This window comes from Vigna radiata, chromosome 3 (genome assembly GCF_000741045.1).
Source record: "Vigna radiata var. radiata cultivar VC1973A chromosome 3, Vradiata_ver6, whole genome shotgun sequence".
NCBI classification, from domain to species: Eukaryota; Viridiplantae; Streptophyta; class Magnoliopsida; order Fabales; family Fabaceae; genus Vigna; species Vigna radiata.
Genome location: NC_028353.1, coordinates 5,608,568 through 5,623,465, shown reverse-complemented (window position 1 = coordinate 5,623,465; position 14,898 = coordinate 5,608,568). Strand labels below are relative to the sequence as shown.

General features: G+C 30.3%; 2 protein-coding genes across 3 annotated transcripts; one reads left to right on the top strand and one right to left on the bottom strand.

Moving 5' to 3' along the window:
• The first annotated feature begins 1,583 nt into the window (after positions 1-1,583).
• On the top strand, positions 1,584-4,164 carry LOC106757125. 2 transcript variants are annotated; one of them, XM_014639715.2, is made up of 2 exons: positions 1,584-1,897; positions 2,286-4,164. In XM_014639715.2, the coding sequence occupies exon 2, from the start codon at positions 2,330-2,332 to the stop codon at positions 4,028-4,030; it is 1,701 nt and encodes a 566-aa protein (XP_014495201.1). In that variant the 5' UTR covers positions 1,584-1,897; positions 2,286-2,329; the 3' UTR covers positions 4,031-4,164. The 2 variants fall into 2 exon arrangements, with proteins under 2 accessions (XP_014495201.1, XP_014495200.1); XM_014639714.2 differs by having other exon boundaries at positions 1,585-1,897; positions 2,262-4,164.
• A 3,639-nt stretch (positions 4,165-7,803) lies between these two features.
• On the bottom strand, positions 7,804-9,592 carry LOC106757430 (cytochrome P450 76A2). Its single transcript, XM_014640100.2, has 2 exons — positions 8,652-9,592; positions 7,804-8,564 (listed from the first exon to the last, which is right to left on the bottom strand). The coding sequence occupies exons 1-2, from the start codon at positions 9,546-9,548 to the stop codon at positions 7,926-7,928; spliced, it is 1,536 nt and encodes a 511-aa protein (XP_014495586.1). The 5' UTR covers positions 9,549-9,592; the 3' UTR covers positions 7,804-7,925.
• Positions 9,593-14,898: the final 5,306 nt, after the last annotated feature.

Sequence of the window (14,898 nt, the reverse complement as noted above, 5' to 3'; positions counted from 1 at the left end):
GTTACTTCACTTTCTTATTATTCGTTTATAGAAAAATGAAAATTACATAAAAACATAAATGAAGGAATTTTATTGATCCATTAATTAAAATCCCTGAACAAAATAATTAAAAAAATCACAATAAACACCAAAATGCAAGGATTTTATTGATGAGAAGAAGAAACCTATCATAAAAGGTTGAGTGGAGTAAAATTACAAATTTATTAGAAACGGAAAGAACAAAGCTACCACAATGAATTTCCTTAGCAAAATCACTACATTGGACATACAGTGAACAAGTTAATACTATAATAAGTTAATCTCACGTAGCAATGTAAAGATTTAAAATAAAAAAAAAAAGTATTTAACTTAAGAAGAATTAAACAAATTAATAGTAATAATTTTTAAATAAATTTTTAGTTTTTCCACCTTTTCATCTTATAATTGAATGACAATTTTTAAGAGTGAAAATACATTCCACCAACATTCACTTTGGTTTGGTTGTTAGGTTTGAACTATTAACCAAGTTGTTTGGTTTGGTTGTGGAACTCGAACTATATACCTTTGAAAGTATCAGTCAGTTCTTGTAGCTTTTGCCAGTACCAAATCTTACTGTCAAAACTTGATCGTGCTATTATTTCATAGTATTTCTCAATAAACATTGTTGTTTCACTGTGCCTTGTGCATACAGATATTGTTAGCTAACATCGGAGTAAACTAAAAGTGAATTAATAGTCTCAGAAATAAAACAAGAGAGTAATTCCAAAGCATTGTATCCTTTTACAATTTCAATATGTTGAATGGAAAGCCTTGTGAATTTTCAAAAGGAGAAAAAATAAGACATTATTAAAATTCAAAAGTTTGTAAAGTTACAACACACACTCCTTTAAATTCTCCAACTCCAACTGTGGCTTTGGAGTGAGACGACGGAGAAGTTAAAGAAATCAAGAAAAAAACGCTCTCTCAACAGCTGGTTAATCATAAAATCTTATTTTAAGTTGGTCAATATGAAATTAAAAAGGTTATCTCATAAGATAAATCGAAATTAAATGACAACAAAAGAACCCTTTACATATAAGTAATGCATATATTATTTTCTCATTAAATAATGAATTAACTTCAATGTTACGTAAAATTTAAGTTTGAACTAGAAAGTAAAAGATTTGGAGGATGTTTTTGGCAATACATTTGCTTGAAACTACGTATATCCTTGATTATTATAGATATCATTTAGTTCCTCCACACTTATCCAAATTTCAAGATGGAAAAAGTCTCTTTAACAACTTTTTTTTGACAACTTTTTGACAACGCATACGTGGCAGTCTATGATTGGTCCGTTTCAAATATTTTTTTAAAGATAAATTCAAACCGACCAATAAAATGATGACACGTGTCCTGTTATCAAAAAGTTGTTAAAAAAGAGTTGTCAAAGTATCATTGTCCTTTCAAGATTTATAAGTCATTATATGTGTTCCATAACATTATTAAACATAAACTACTTTTTTGAACATGAATTTGTTGAAACCTACTACACTTTATTTTATAAAATTCATCCATACCGAACCAAATCAAACTAAATCTAAACCCGAAGGTGGAAAAAAGCTAAAAGGGGTAAAGAAAACAACAACAGTGGTTTATCCGCATCCAGCGTGAGACACACTCAAACGTTGGAGCAATTACCAAATCCAATCAAGTCCCTCAACTGTCAACGTAATTTCCACGTTCTACCCAAACCCCACACACCTCGTTTTGACCGAATTCTCTTTCTCTTTCCCTTTCTCTTTCTCCTCTTTATCCTATTCCAACATCACTCTCTTTTCCGTTACCGTTCACCTTTGTAAATCTTGGATGCCTCTATGCATCTTCCCTCTTTCTACGCTTTTCAATTTCCTCTCCTTCAACTCAATGTCACACCACGGTATGTTGATGATTTCTTTTCTCTCCCTATATGCTGTTGTTTTCACGTCTTACTAGGTCAGTGTTGATGACAAGAAAAGGGACAAAAATTTTGAATTTTGAATAGTGGGTTTTGGGCCCTTGGAGGCTCCTGTATTCCCCCATGTGAGTTTGAATGAGTCTATATTGACCTCTTGGTTTTGGCTTATTCATGACCAAGACGACAATTGGGGGGTTAGGGTTTTTTTACCTTTTGTTTTTGTTCTTATTTATTATGCAAATATTACTGTCTTAATCCATGGTTTGGACTTTGCTATATCTGGTTCGTTCTTGATCCGGTGTGTTTTAGATTTCTAATTTGAGTTAGTGGATTTGATGGTGTACAGGATACTGATTAAGTGTGCATTAAGATTGTTGATTAGGTGAGTTCATTGGATTGGGGAATTGAGTGTCGATGGGGGGTGAAACGGTGAACGGCTCATGGTTCAGTTCTTTGTGGCCAGTCTCTCGGAAGAGTACATCATCCGATAACAAGGCTGTGGTGGGAATTTTGGCATTAGAAGTCACAGGGTTGATGTTGAAGGTGGTTAATTTATGGCAGTCTTTGAGTGATAGGGAGGTATTGAGTCTGAGGGAAGGGATTGTGAATTCAATTGGAGTCAAAATGCTGGTGTCTGACAATGATGATTACTTGATGGAACTTGCGATGAATGAGATACTTCATAACTTTCAATCTCTTGCACGCTCGGTGGCTAGGTTGGGTAAGAAATGCGTGGATCCGGTTTATCATCGTTTTGAACATTTTGTTCATAACCCAGCTCAAAATTATTTGCAATGGTCTGGGTGGGAGTATAGGTGGAAAAAGATGGAGAGGAAAGTGAAGAAAATGGAAAAAATTATTGCTGCTACGACACATTTTTGCGAAGAGGTTGAGGTGCTAGCAGAGGTTGAACAGACTTTCAGAAGAATGCAGGCAAATCCGGAATTGCATCGGGTGAAATTGCTTGAGTTTCAGAAGAAGGTTATGTTGCAGCGGCAGGAAGTGAGAAATCTCAGAGACATGTCTCCATGGAATAGAAGTTATGATTATGTTGTCCGGTTGTTGGCGAGATCACTATTTACGATCCTGGAGAGGATTGTACTTGTCTTTGAAAACAAACACCCACCAACTGTCCAACCATATAATGATTCTATGCATATGAGTTCTAACAATCTTCTGCGAAGTCATTCCTTTTCTGTTATGCATTCATCTGTTTATCCTTCAGAGAATAATCTCTACGGATTGAATTCAGGTACTGTTGGGGGGAGGCCGGTATTAAACTCGGGCTTTTTAGTAGGAAAGGGGAAAAGAACGAAGAGACAGCACCAGAAAGAAGAACCTCTTTTCTTCAGAAAGAACACACATTCAGAAAGCAAGCACTTAGGACATATTATGGGCTTCAAAGGTTGTATGTCTGCTGCAGATGGTTCTCCTGTCATACAGAGCTGTATGCAGACAAATGGTGGCTCCATGAGGTTGACTGATTGTCATTTGAAATCTGTTGATAAAATGAAAACCGTGAATGAGTTATCTCTCCCCAACAGAGTTAGAATATATTCTAAGTTATCCATCAATAACCTGTTAAAGCCTGCTTCCAAATCCCTTGGTGATGCAGCTCTTGCCCTGCATTATGCCAACATGATTGTATTGATTGAGAGGATGGTGACATCACCGCACCTGGTTGATCTTGCCACAAGAGATGATCTATACAGTATGCTTCCAACTACCGTAAGAACTGCTGTAAGGGCTAAGCTTAAAAGTAAATCTTCCTCCAATCATCATGATGCAAACCTTGCTGCAGAATGGAGTATGCTACTTGCACAGATGTTGGAATGGTTGGCCCCACTGGCACATAACATGATAAACTGGCATTCTGTGAGAAATTTTGAGAAGGAGAACTCAATTTTTAGCGCAAATGTTTTACTTGTTCAAACTCTTTACTTTGCAAACCAAGCAAGAACCGAGGCTGCAATAGTTGATCTTCTTGTTGGTCTTAACTATGTGTGCAGAATTGATACAAAAGTTGGCACAAGAGATACACTGGATTGTGCAAGGACTAGAACTTTTAATGGTGTTCGTTTAAGAAAGAATGGAATGTACAATGAAATTTTATAGACTATGACATTAACAACGTCTGAGGGTTAGTGGCATTAACTCTGTATATTGCATTTACTTTTAGTATGTTCATTCTATTCTTTGGAAAGTTACGTTTGATCGAATCAATTTAGTTTATAAGGTATTCACATCAATTAATTTGTTCAAAATAAATGATAAACTTTATTCATTAGTAATTTTATGACATATAAAATGAATATGACTTTTCTTTTTCAACTGTCTTAGTTTGACATACATTACTTTGAAACGCTCTGAAAGCGGATCGTCCACTTCCAAAGACACGAAACATATCAACCATGGTAGATAGATGAAGCAATTTCAGTTAAAATAGAAATTAAAATCATCACATAAAATTTAATGCAGAAAAAGTATAAAGGCAAAATAGAATAAATGAAAAGAGATCGAGTCCTGAAAATCAAATAAATGAAACAAAAAACTGCAGAAATTTAAATAAATGCAAATTAATTGTTAAAAGTGTAAAGCGATATAGGGTTAAAACATGTCATAGTGAAAGTTTGTTAATAATATTTTTAATTTCTTAATTAGTGCTTTGAGAGTATTTTGTGAGCCTTTTCTTCCTAAAGTTGCATTTGTGAAGGAAATGCTGATGATATTTTAGAATCAATTTTAATGAAAAAGTTTTTTTACATTTATCTTCCCCCTAATTACAAATTAACACTAAAATTTCACATGCCCAAAATTTTATTCTATTTGTCCAAACCCGAAAATTTTTCACTCTTATTTTATTCTTTTCAAGAATGTAATGTATTCTTTGTACTAAATTTCACTATTATTTTCATATCCAGCAAACTTTTATACTCGCTTTATATCTATTATTTTACTCTATTTTTTTATAAATACAAAAAATTACTTTTTAATGTATAAATTATCTTAAGAGTGTGTTATTAAGTGATGTTTTTGATGTAAAAAAATATTTTCCTTTTCAATCGTCATGAATAAAGGTATTTTGTAACCAATGGGCTTGACTCATAATTTAATATTTCCAATATTTATGCATATGGTATCTTAATTTTTGCTAAATGCATTTTTAATTTTAACTAAAATAATAGTAGTCGTTGAAATCTTGTTCTTTTTTACATCATATTTCATAAATAATTTCTTAGATACCATCAATTTCATTGCTCCATTTATAATATATTGGTATGATGTTTTCAAAAACCATCAATCCATGTCGGGGGAAATAAACTAAATATTGATATGCACCAAAAAAAATTGTTTTAAAATACATCACAGCAAAATTGAGATTTTAGAAGACTATTTTTGCCATATATTTTTTTTCTTAGAAATTTTAAATAATCGTATAAGAATGTATAAGATTTTTGTACTTTGAATTTTATCACAAGAATTAAAAATATGTTATAATAAGTATTGTCATTTAAATTTTGACAAAATCATATCATAAAATTTAAGGAAACAGTACTCTTTTGTGGGTGGGTAACTAAGTTCTTCATATCTCAACTCTAAACAGTACGGATAGTACTTGTCAAAAAGTTTAAATCAATAATTCAGTGAATTAATTATCATAGCAATGTATTTACTTTACAATAAATCTAAATATTTATTTTATACTTGTATTTATAGGTTTATAGACAAGATTCCAATTAGTACAATCTTAATTGCAGTAGTCGGTCGGTCGTCTCATTGACCTGTCCAATTAATTATAAGTTATATTTAGGACTCTCTAGATTTGTTCGACTAGTTGAAATAATACGTTTTAATCCTTTGTCCGTGGTTAACCATGCAGACGTATGGTACAAGTTTAAAATTATAAGAGTCCATAACAATCAAAATATGGTAAAAGTGAAATTTATTTTTTTCGAATAATGGTACTTACAGAATATTTTTTTTACAACATTTAAACATTATATATCTGTTATTCTGTAATTGATTCAAAAATCAATAATAATAATCATAAACAACACCGTGAACCAATCATATAAAAACACGTAAATGATGTTCAAATGTTGTCAAAAAAAACTGTTATCTAAATATCATTATCTTTTTTTTTTTTTCAAAGAGAACTTACACCAAGGCCAATGAAAATAAGCGACATATACATTGAAATATTTATAGTCCACTTATAACTTGGATCTATGCACACATTTCCATGAGTATAGACTAATCAAACAGCAATAAAAATAACAATTAAATCTCACATAATATGAAAAGGATATGAGGAACCAGGTCCAATGTTTTACAGGAGATTCCATTTCCAACCCTAAGTGGGTTGTCTTTGCTCAGAGTTTGAATCTTTAATTTTAATTTTAATTCAATTAAACCACATCTCGAAGCAATTGGTACACTAGTTCCTCAAAATGGCATCTTTTGTATATACATATATGTATGCCGTGACAGTATTTTAAGATTATTTCCTTTCTTCGTGGAAGAAAATAATGAATATTCTTCTTTGCATAGGCAAGAACAATTATTGAATTTAGAGATAAGCGATGGTCTTTCGCAATGAAGCACTTAAAAAATTGAGATCCCATTCTTTGAAGCAACCCTATAATAGGAACATCATTTAACACATGACTTTTAAACAAGATTATATTTGACTTGGGCACCGTCAATTTGAATGAAAAATAATTTTTAATAATAAAAATATATGATCGTAATCTTTTATTGAAAAAATATTACAAGCATCTTTGCTAATTAAAAAATATTATAGTTATAGAGTAGTTTATGACGTGAATTTATTAAGAGGCATGAAATAGGTTATGAACATTTAACTAATATAAAAAATCAAACAATTAAGAGATCAATGGAATAGTAAGGAGAATATCTTTCTAATAATTTTTTAGGAATCTAAGCTTGGTAAAATAGAAAATTAAATAATATATAATAAATAAAGAGGCAAGAATGTCATTAAAGATCTGATATGAAAAGAAAAAAAAAAAACCTAGGATTGCAAAACATATTAAGACATTTTGATGTAGATTCAAAATTAAATGAAAAATGTTAGATCCATAAATTTTGATAAGATTGTTAGTGATAACATAACCCACTCATGTGAACAAGATTTGAATATAGAATTCCTTTGTGTATATTATATCGGCCTATTTATTATCTTGAGATGTTGTTTGAACAGTTTTCATATCATGAAAACATGTCTGTTTTTATTTTTATTTTATTTTATTCAAATAAAATTAAAATGTTAGGGAAAAATAAATTGAAAAAATATTGTATCAATTTTGAAAATGTTGAGTTAACTTAACTTTCCTATGATATGAAATTAGCAAACAAAGACATCCATTCATAAAAAAGAAACTTCGTTAAGTTTTAATTAATTTATAAATTCTGGTATCTTTATTTGAATTTAGTAAAATATTTTTCTTTATTTAAATATGTAAAATATTTTTTTTTTCTTTTTATCTTAATATTATTGATTCTAGTATGAGATTCAAAAATTATGTTTTTATTTTTTTAATTTTCTCAAATTGGTAATTCGACCCACTCATTCTTTATTTAAGTATGAGTTCATCAATGAACTGAAGTAGTAATAATATTTTTAGTTTTTAATTTTCTCAAATTAGTCAGTCAATACACTCATTCTCTATTTAAGTATGAATTCATTAACGAATTTTAAATAAATTAGGGAGAACAAACAATTTAATCGATAAATTGAAGATGGAAAGAAAAAAAAATAACAATCACATAATTAATTTTTTGAAAAAAATTAAATGACAAATTATTTAAATAAAAATGAAACAAATGTGTAATAAATTTTAATATAAAATACACACATCCATAAGGATCATATTACTACAATGTGGTTTAATGAGTAAAGGAAAATCTTATGAATAGAATAGGGTGGAAGTACAATTATTGTCATAGTGTGAAAAACTAATTATATTTTGTATTTAGTAGGTATTAATTAATGATTAATGGTGGAAGAGGAAGAGGAAATTAATTTAGGCACAGCAAGCAAAGGTTGAAGCTTTCGCATGGTGATACCGAGCCTTTCCCTGGTATCCAAGGTGGAGGGTGTGACATGACTCTCAAGTTTCCAGTCAAATTCGTGAAGCAATGATCCCAACACAAGATGAAGAATTCTGTGCGCTAGGGGCACACCTGCACACATTCTTCGTCCACTTCCGAAAGGAATCAACCCAAAATTAGTTCCCTTGTAATCAATGTTCTTGCAATCATCGACAAACCGTTGGGGTTTGAACTCAAGGGGTTGCTCCCAGACACTCGGGTCTCTCCCTATTGCCCAGGCATTCACCAAAACCTGGGTGTCTTTCGGAATGTCGTATCCCATGAACTTTGTGTTCTCGATAGCCTTCCGAGGAACAAGAAACGGAATGGGAGGGTGCAATCGAAGTGTTTCCTTAATCACGGCTTGTAGGTAAGGAAGGTTGTCTATGTCACTCTCTTCAAACTTTCTTTCACGCCCAACCACCCGATCAAGCTCGCTTTTCACCTTCTCCAGCCACTCCGGGTTGCGCAGAAGCTCCATCATCGTCCATTCAATTGTGCTGCTTGTTGTTTCTGACCCAGCCAAGAATATTTCCTGTACATTGTTTAATAACACTGCTTACTACCACCATCATCTATACATATATAAAATGCTGAAATAAAATATTTGTATATTTTGTACCAAAATGAAAATGTTGAGGTCTTTGTCTGTTATTTTGAGTGCTTCTTCACTGTTGCTGCTTTGAAAGTCAATCAACACATCTAAGAAGTCCCTTGTTTTTTTATCTTCCAAACGCTGTTTCACGAACTTCGACGCGATTTCCAGAGCTTTGCTCATGTCTCGATTCATCTTCCTCCTCAAACCTTGCGGGTCCAGCCGCCTCAACCACGGGAACATGTCGGCGACGTTAGCGTGCCCTGACCACTCCATCAAACCCATCATCGCAGCAAAAAACTCAGACCCGTCTTCCGAGTCAGGGTCGAAAAGGTCCCGCGACAGCATCAGGTTCCCTAAGAGGTTGAACGACATCAGGAACACGAACCGCGCCACGTGGACTCCATCACCCTCTTTCACCTTCTCAGCCTCTTTGGTCAACCATGTTATCATGTCGTTTACGCACTTCCGCCGCACTGGAGCGGTTTCGTTTATGCGTTTCGCAACCAGCATGTCCACGGTGACGAGGCGCCGCATGAGGCGCCAGTAGGGGCCGTAAGGGGCTAAGGCCAAGGAGGATTTGTTGTAGTTGTGGACGCGCATGGTTTCGGTTATGGTGCGGTCTGCGAAGGCGTGGTCGTGATGCTTGAAGAACACGGCGGCGGCTTCGGCTGAGAGAATAACCATGGTTTTCATGGCTCCGATTTGGAGCCACAAAACGGGGCCGTGTTTGGCCCTTAGTTCGGTGAGGGTGCGGTGAGGCATGTCTCCGAGCTGAAACATGTTTCCGAATATGGGCCATCCCGGTGGTCCTGGCGGAAGACGGCGGTTTCTTGCTGCGGTTTTGCGACGGAGGAGGAAGATAAACAGAACAGACAGGAGTAGGAGGAGAAAGAGTGAAAAATATTCTGAAGTCAACGCCATGCTTTCTAGGAACCAATTTGTCTGATGGAGGTTCTCTGTTTCTGGTCTCTACTCCTCCTACATATATATAATATTTTGAAAGACATATATTTTTTTATATGCATTTGATTATTATTATTTTATTTCTTTTTAGAAAAAATACAAAATTTATTCTTTATATATATATATATATATATATATATATATATATATATATATATATATATTACATTACATCTGTGGATCCTAATGTCATAAGGAAGAGAGTAACAATAAAGATAAATCCGGGAGTTGCAATTTGAAAGGGGTAACTGATGTGGATACTGCTAATTAATACAAAACTAAGGCTTCAGGATTGTGATTGTTTCCTTCCCAGATTACATAGGTAAGCCTCTGTATATTGTTGTGCCTTGATAGTGGATTTCTGTATATTTTTTTAGTTGATATTATGTGATAACTTGAAAAAAAAAATTATTGAATATACTTAAATTATTTATAATTATTTAATATTATTTTTATTTATTTTTTATTCTTTTTTTTTTTAATTATAAAATTTACTCAGTAATTATACAGGTGAAGTATTGATTGAGAAGAAAGTGACGCATTACTTTTACTGCAGCACTGAAATTGGCAGAGGTCCTATACCAAAATTTTACACCAATTTGATATTGACGTGTCAATTTTTTCTTAAGATGCGGAATAGCTTCTGACCTAGAAAAGGTTACATATCTTTATTAGAAAGTCAAAAATTCTGAGAAACAATCTTCAAAAAAGAAATCTATATAAAAAGAATGAAGAGGATAAAAAAGGAAAATTATATTGCATACAAGAGTTAATATTCTATTCTGGTAATCTATAAAACTTCTGTTATTTTTTTCATAATCATTTATAAGATTAACTCAGTAAAATTAGATGTCTAATCAGATAGACTAATTCATACTATGAGTTATTATATTCGTAGTTGAGTTAGTTATATATAAGAATAGTTAAACTCGTTTATAAACGTTTAAAAGAGAATTGAATTTAACTCAGTTAAAAATAAACTACTATAAAAACAATTTTTCTTAATGTTTCTTTTTTTCAAATATTGTTTCACGTGTTTAATAATCCTTGTATAGAAAATTAAACACTGAAAAGTTTTTAAACTTTATTTAAACTCTCTTTTTTAAGTTTTTTCTGTATACAGTATTAACCTTTTATTATTAAAGGAAAAAAATTATTTGACGTCATCTGATTACTATTTGACCATGTTTATAAGAGTAAAATAATATTAACAAAAATTAACTTTTGTATTACTAAAGGAAAAAAAAGTAAATAATAATAAAAGATAATATCTCTAAAAACGTTACTGACATTAATATAATTATCCTTATAATAAAGTCTTTGAGATGAAGGGTTATAAAACATTTTATTTACTCTTTCTCATTAATAAGAATTAATGAAAAGAGTAATGATAGTTATAATAATTAAGACATTAAATTATAATATTAACTAAGACATTAAATTAAAATATTAATTAAGACATTAAATTAAAATATCAATTAAATATAATATTATTAAAAGACTTTGTTAAAAGAATGTCAGTTTTTTCCCATAATATATATAAGGTTGGATTATTTTGGAAATGGCGTTTCATTTGAATTTAACGAAATTCATTTTGGCTTTATTATATAATTTTTCATTATCGTTTTTCAGTTCTCGCTTGTTTGTCCATTTATCAAGTATTCGTATTGTTATAAAAGTTTCATCAAAGAAAGTATGGTGATAGTGACGGTGAGGCTTTAGACTTTTCACTGTTTCCTTCTTTTGTAGAATGTTATCATCAACATGAGACATGGAGTTTTAGATTCAAATATTCAGTATTCTTTTATTTAGGATATCGTTTTAATCCAATCAGTGGTCAATCAAAAATGGATCAGATTAAGTTGATCGTGTTTTAGAAACAAACTGGACCATAGAATCCGTTTCACAACATGGTAGGCTGGCAGATGCCTCCAGTTATATTATAACTTTTTTAAAAATTCTTTTAACAATTTTTTTAGGTTAAAACCGTTTAGGTCCTATTTTCATTTGATCCCTTTCTTTTAATTTTTTCTAATTGAGTCCTTATAAGTATTAATTTGAAACAAATTAGCTCCTGCCATTAAAAATTATTAACGGTGTCAAAACTGTACCTGAGGTGAGTAAATGACGTAGTTAAAATTCTCCTTTTGAAGTGTTAAAATTGTGCACGTTTAACCACGTCATCTACCCATCCCTGCACAGTTTTAGCACCGTTAACGATTCTTAACGGCAGAGGCTAATTTGTCTGAAATTAACACTTATAAGGACTCAATTAGGAAGGTTTAAAAGAAAGGGACCAAATTGAAAATACCTTACCAAAATAGGGACGCCTAAATAATTTTAACTTTTTTTATAATTTTTTGACAACACATACGTGTTAGTTTGAGATTGATGTGTTTTAAATATTTTTTTAAAAATAAACTCAAACAGATTCACAAAATTATTAAAAAAAATTATTGAAATATTTTAATTATTGAAACAAATTCAAACAAATTCACATTTAATACATATTAAATATTTAAAATGTCAAATTTAAACTGATTTTAATATTGAAATATTTTTTTACGAGTGTCTTTTGAACAACGTTGGATTAATGACAACTGAAGACAAGAAGTTAAAGATTGTTTGAAGAATTTGGACTGAGATCATGTCTCAATCCTACATTGAGAAACAAAAGTAAAATTAAGAATGACGCTATGTTTCAGTGTTGGGACTGGAGCTCATTGTCGTAAAATAACAACATGATACTGTAAAATTAAGCATTGGTAGATTGAAATTAAGCATGATGCTGGATTAAAAATATCATAATTACATTCTCACAATGTCATAACGTTTCAAATATAGTAAACATAAAATGGGCCTTTGTTTTTAGTTAACAACAGATCATATCCTTTAAGCATATACATCTTTTTTTTTTTCTGAGAGCACAGTGTGAGCAACATGCCTTTTTTTTTTTTGCAGAGTTGACTTTTTGGGTCTTATCAATTTTTGTCACCGCTACTCTAATTCCCTTATTATTATTTTTCTTTTTGGTAATTGAATTTTGAAACAAATATTTATAACAAAACTTAACGCAAGAGACGATCACTTTAGTTCAAATTTTAATTTATACAAAAGTCATTATATTCTTAGATGACTTTACTTCCATACTTCAAGTCGTTCATAGATATGATGACTTCTTCAAAAACAAAGTCGTGCTTTTATAAAACTTATTTTCTTTGTTCGTTCTATAAAAAAAGAAAGTGTTAAAAAACATTTACTCACATAAATAATTTTACTCTCCAATTTATTGTGGATAATTTTCATTAAACCTTGACAACTTTTAAATAGATACAAATCGGGTCTTAGGTCAAATACAAATAACAAAAGCTGACAATAAAATATCAACTCACTTAAAAATAAAATTTCATAAAATAATATTCTACCTACATAAACAAAAAATCATAACTATCATCCTTATTTTATGTCTATTAAATCAAACTAAATATTACTAGACCAAAAACTAATAAAATAAGATTTAAACAAAATTATTAGTAAAACCCTACAATTTAAGTTTATCCGAAACTCTTCCATAAACTTTAAATTTTCATCCTTTATTCTCGACTTTTGCTCTATGCTCCTAGACCTCTTCTCTTTATTCTTTTCGAAATCTGCTCTCAGAATCGTCTAGAGTCTTTAATTTATACATTTTCCTAATAAACTCATTACAAACTCGCCATCATAAAATCACTAATGCGGATTTTATTATATACTCTCCTTTTTAATAAAAGTTTACACTTGCATAATTGTTAATATTATTAAATATCATAAACAAACACAATACAAACAAGTAATATACAATCTAATAAAAAACAAAAATAACAATCACAAACAGTTGATGATAAAAGTTAAATGACAAAATATCTAAATAAAAATAAAAACATTTTAATCTCTTAAATGAAAAAAAAAATAAAATTCACAAACATATGAGATATTGCACTCTATAAATTAAAAGAAAATTTTAGTTAAAAGAGTAAAAGAAAATCTCACGATAACAATGACAGAAAATAAAAAAAATTATTAATAGAATACGTGAAAGTAGAATTATCTTCACAGTGCGAAAAACTAATTATATTTTGTATTTATTCTTACACTAGAATTGCAGTCAGACATCTTCTAAACTTAAACATTTCAATTACACATCAACCATGTGATATGTTTTATTTCAAAATAAAGAAATAGCAGATCTTTATTATGTATTAATCATTAAAGATGGAAGAGGAAGATGCTATTAATTTAGGCGCAGCAAGCAAGGGCTGAAGCTTTCGCATGCTGATACCCATGGTGAAACAACGATCCCAACACAAGATGGAGATTTAATGATATAAAATATATTTAGTCTAAATGATAAAATAATTAATTTAAGCATTGATTTAATGTTATATATTTAGTCTAATTCTATAAATGAAATAAATTACAAAATTAAAATAACAAATTTTTGACATATAACACTTTTTAGTTCACTTGAAGTTTAAAAAAAGAAATTTTTTTTACTTAACTAAAAGAAAAACTCAATCTTATTATTATAGTGTATAATTTTAACACCTTTTTTCTCACACGACACATAATATTAAATTATATTATATTAGAAAATAAATTTTAAGTCTAACATATATAAGAGATTGATACTCTTCTCAATAAAAACAATAAAACAATAAGATCTTCATATTTATTAATTAATGTTTAGGTTTTTCTTTTTTATGATTTAAATCTATACTTGAATTCCCAATATATTACATGAGATATTAATTATGTAAGTAAATATTTAATAAAATTTATACTATTAATTTATACATTATTAATTATTGAATAATATTTTCAACTAATAATTAATAATTTAAAAAACTAATGATTATTGAATTTGTGACATCCCTATTTTATAACATACATGTATACAAAAATCAAGACGTCACCATAGATGATATAATAAAGCAGTTAGAGTGTCAAGGTACTTAAGTTAGGATTGCAGTAATCCAGGAAATTTAGAAGAAATTTAAAACACGTGGGAAGATACTAAAGTTTGTCAAAATACATCAGAGTTCAAATAAAATTTAACAGTTTTTAAAAAAAATCCTAAGGAACTAAGCAGCAGCAGTGTCGTGGTTCTCCTCCAAAGCATTCTCAACGGAGACGTCTCACATCCGGGAATGGATGATCATTGCAACAGGGAATCAAACAACATACATAAACACCAACAACAAAGGTAAGGGTGAGCTAATTATATAAATTCGTACAATTGTATTAAACATGTAACATACAAGAACAACTT

Excerpts from the sequence above, each read along its gene's own strand:
- LOC106757125 (XM_014639715.2), top strand. The coding sequence starts at position 2,330 with ATGGGGGGTGAAACGGTGAACGGCTCATGGTTCAGTTCTTTGTGGCCA.
- LOC106757430 (XM_014640100.2), bottom strand. The coding sequence starts at position 9,548 with ATGGCGTTGACTTCAGAATATTTTTCACTCTTTCTCCTCCTACTCCTG. Across the intron at positions 8,565-8,651 it reads ACCTCAACATTTTCATTTTG|GAAATATTCTTGGCTGGGTC; the intron begins GTACAAAATATA and ends AACAATGTACAG.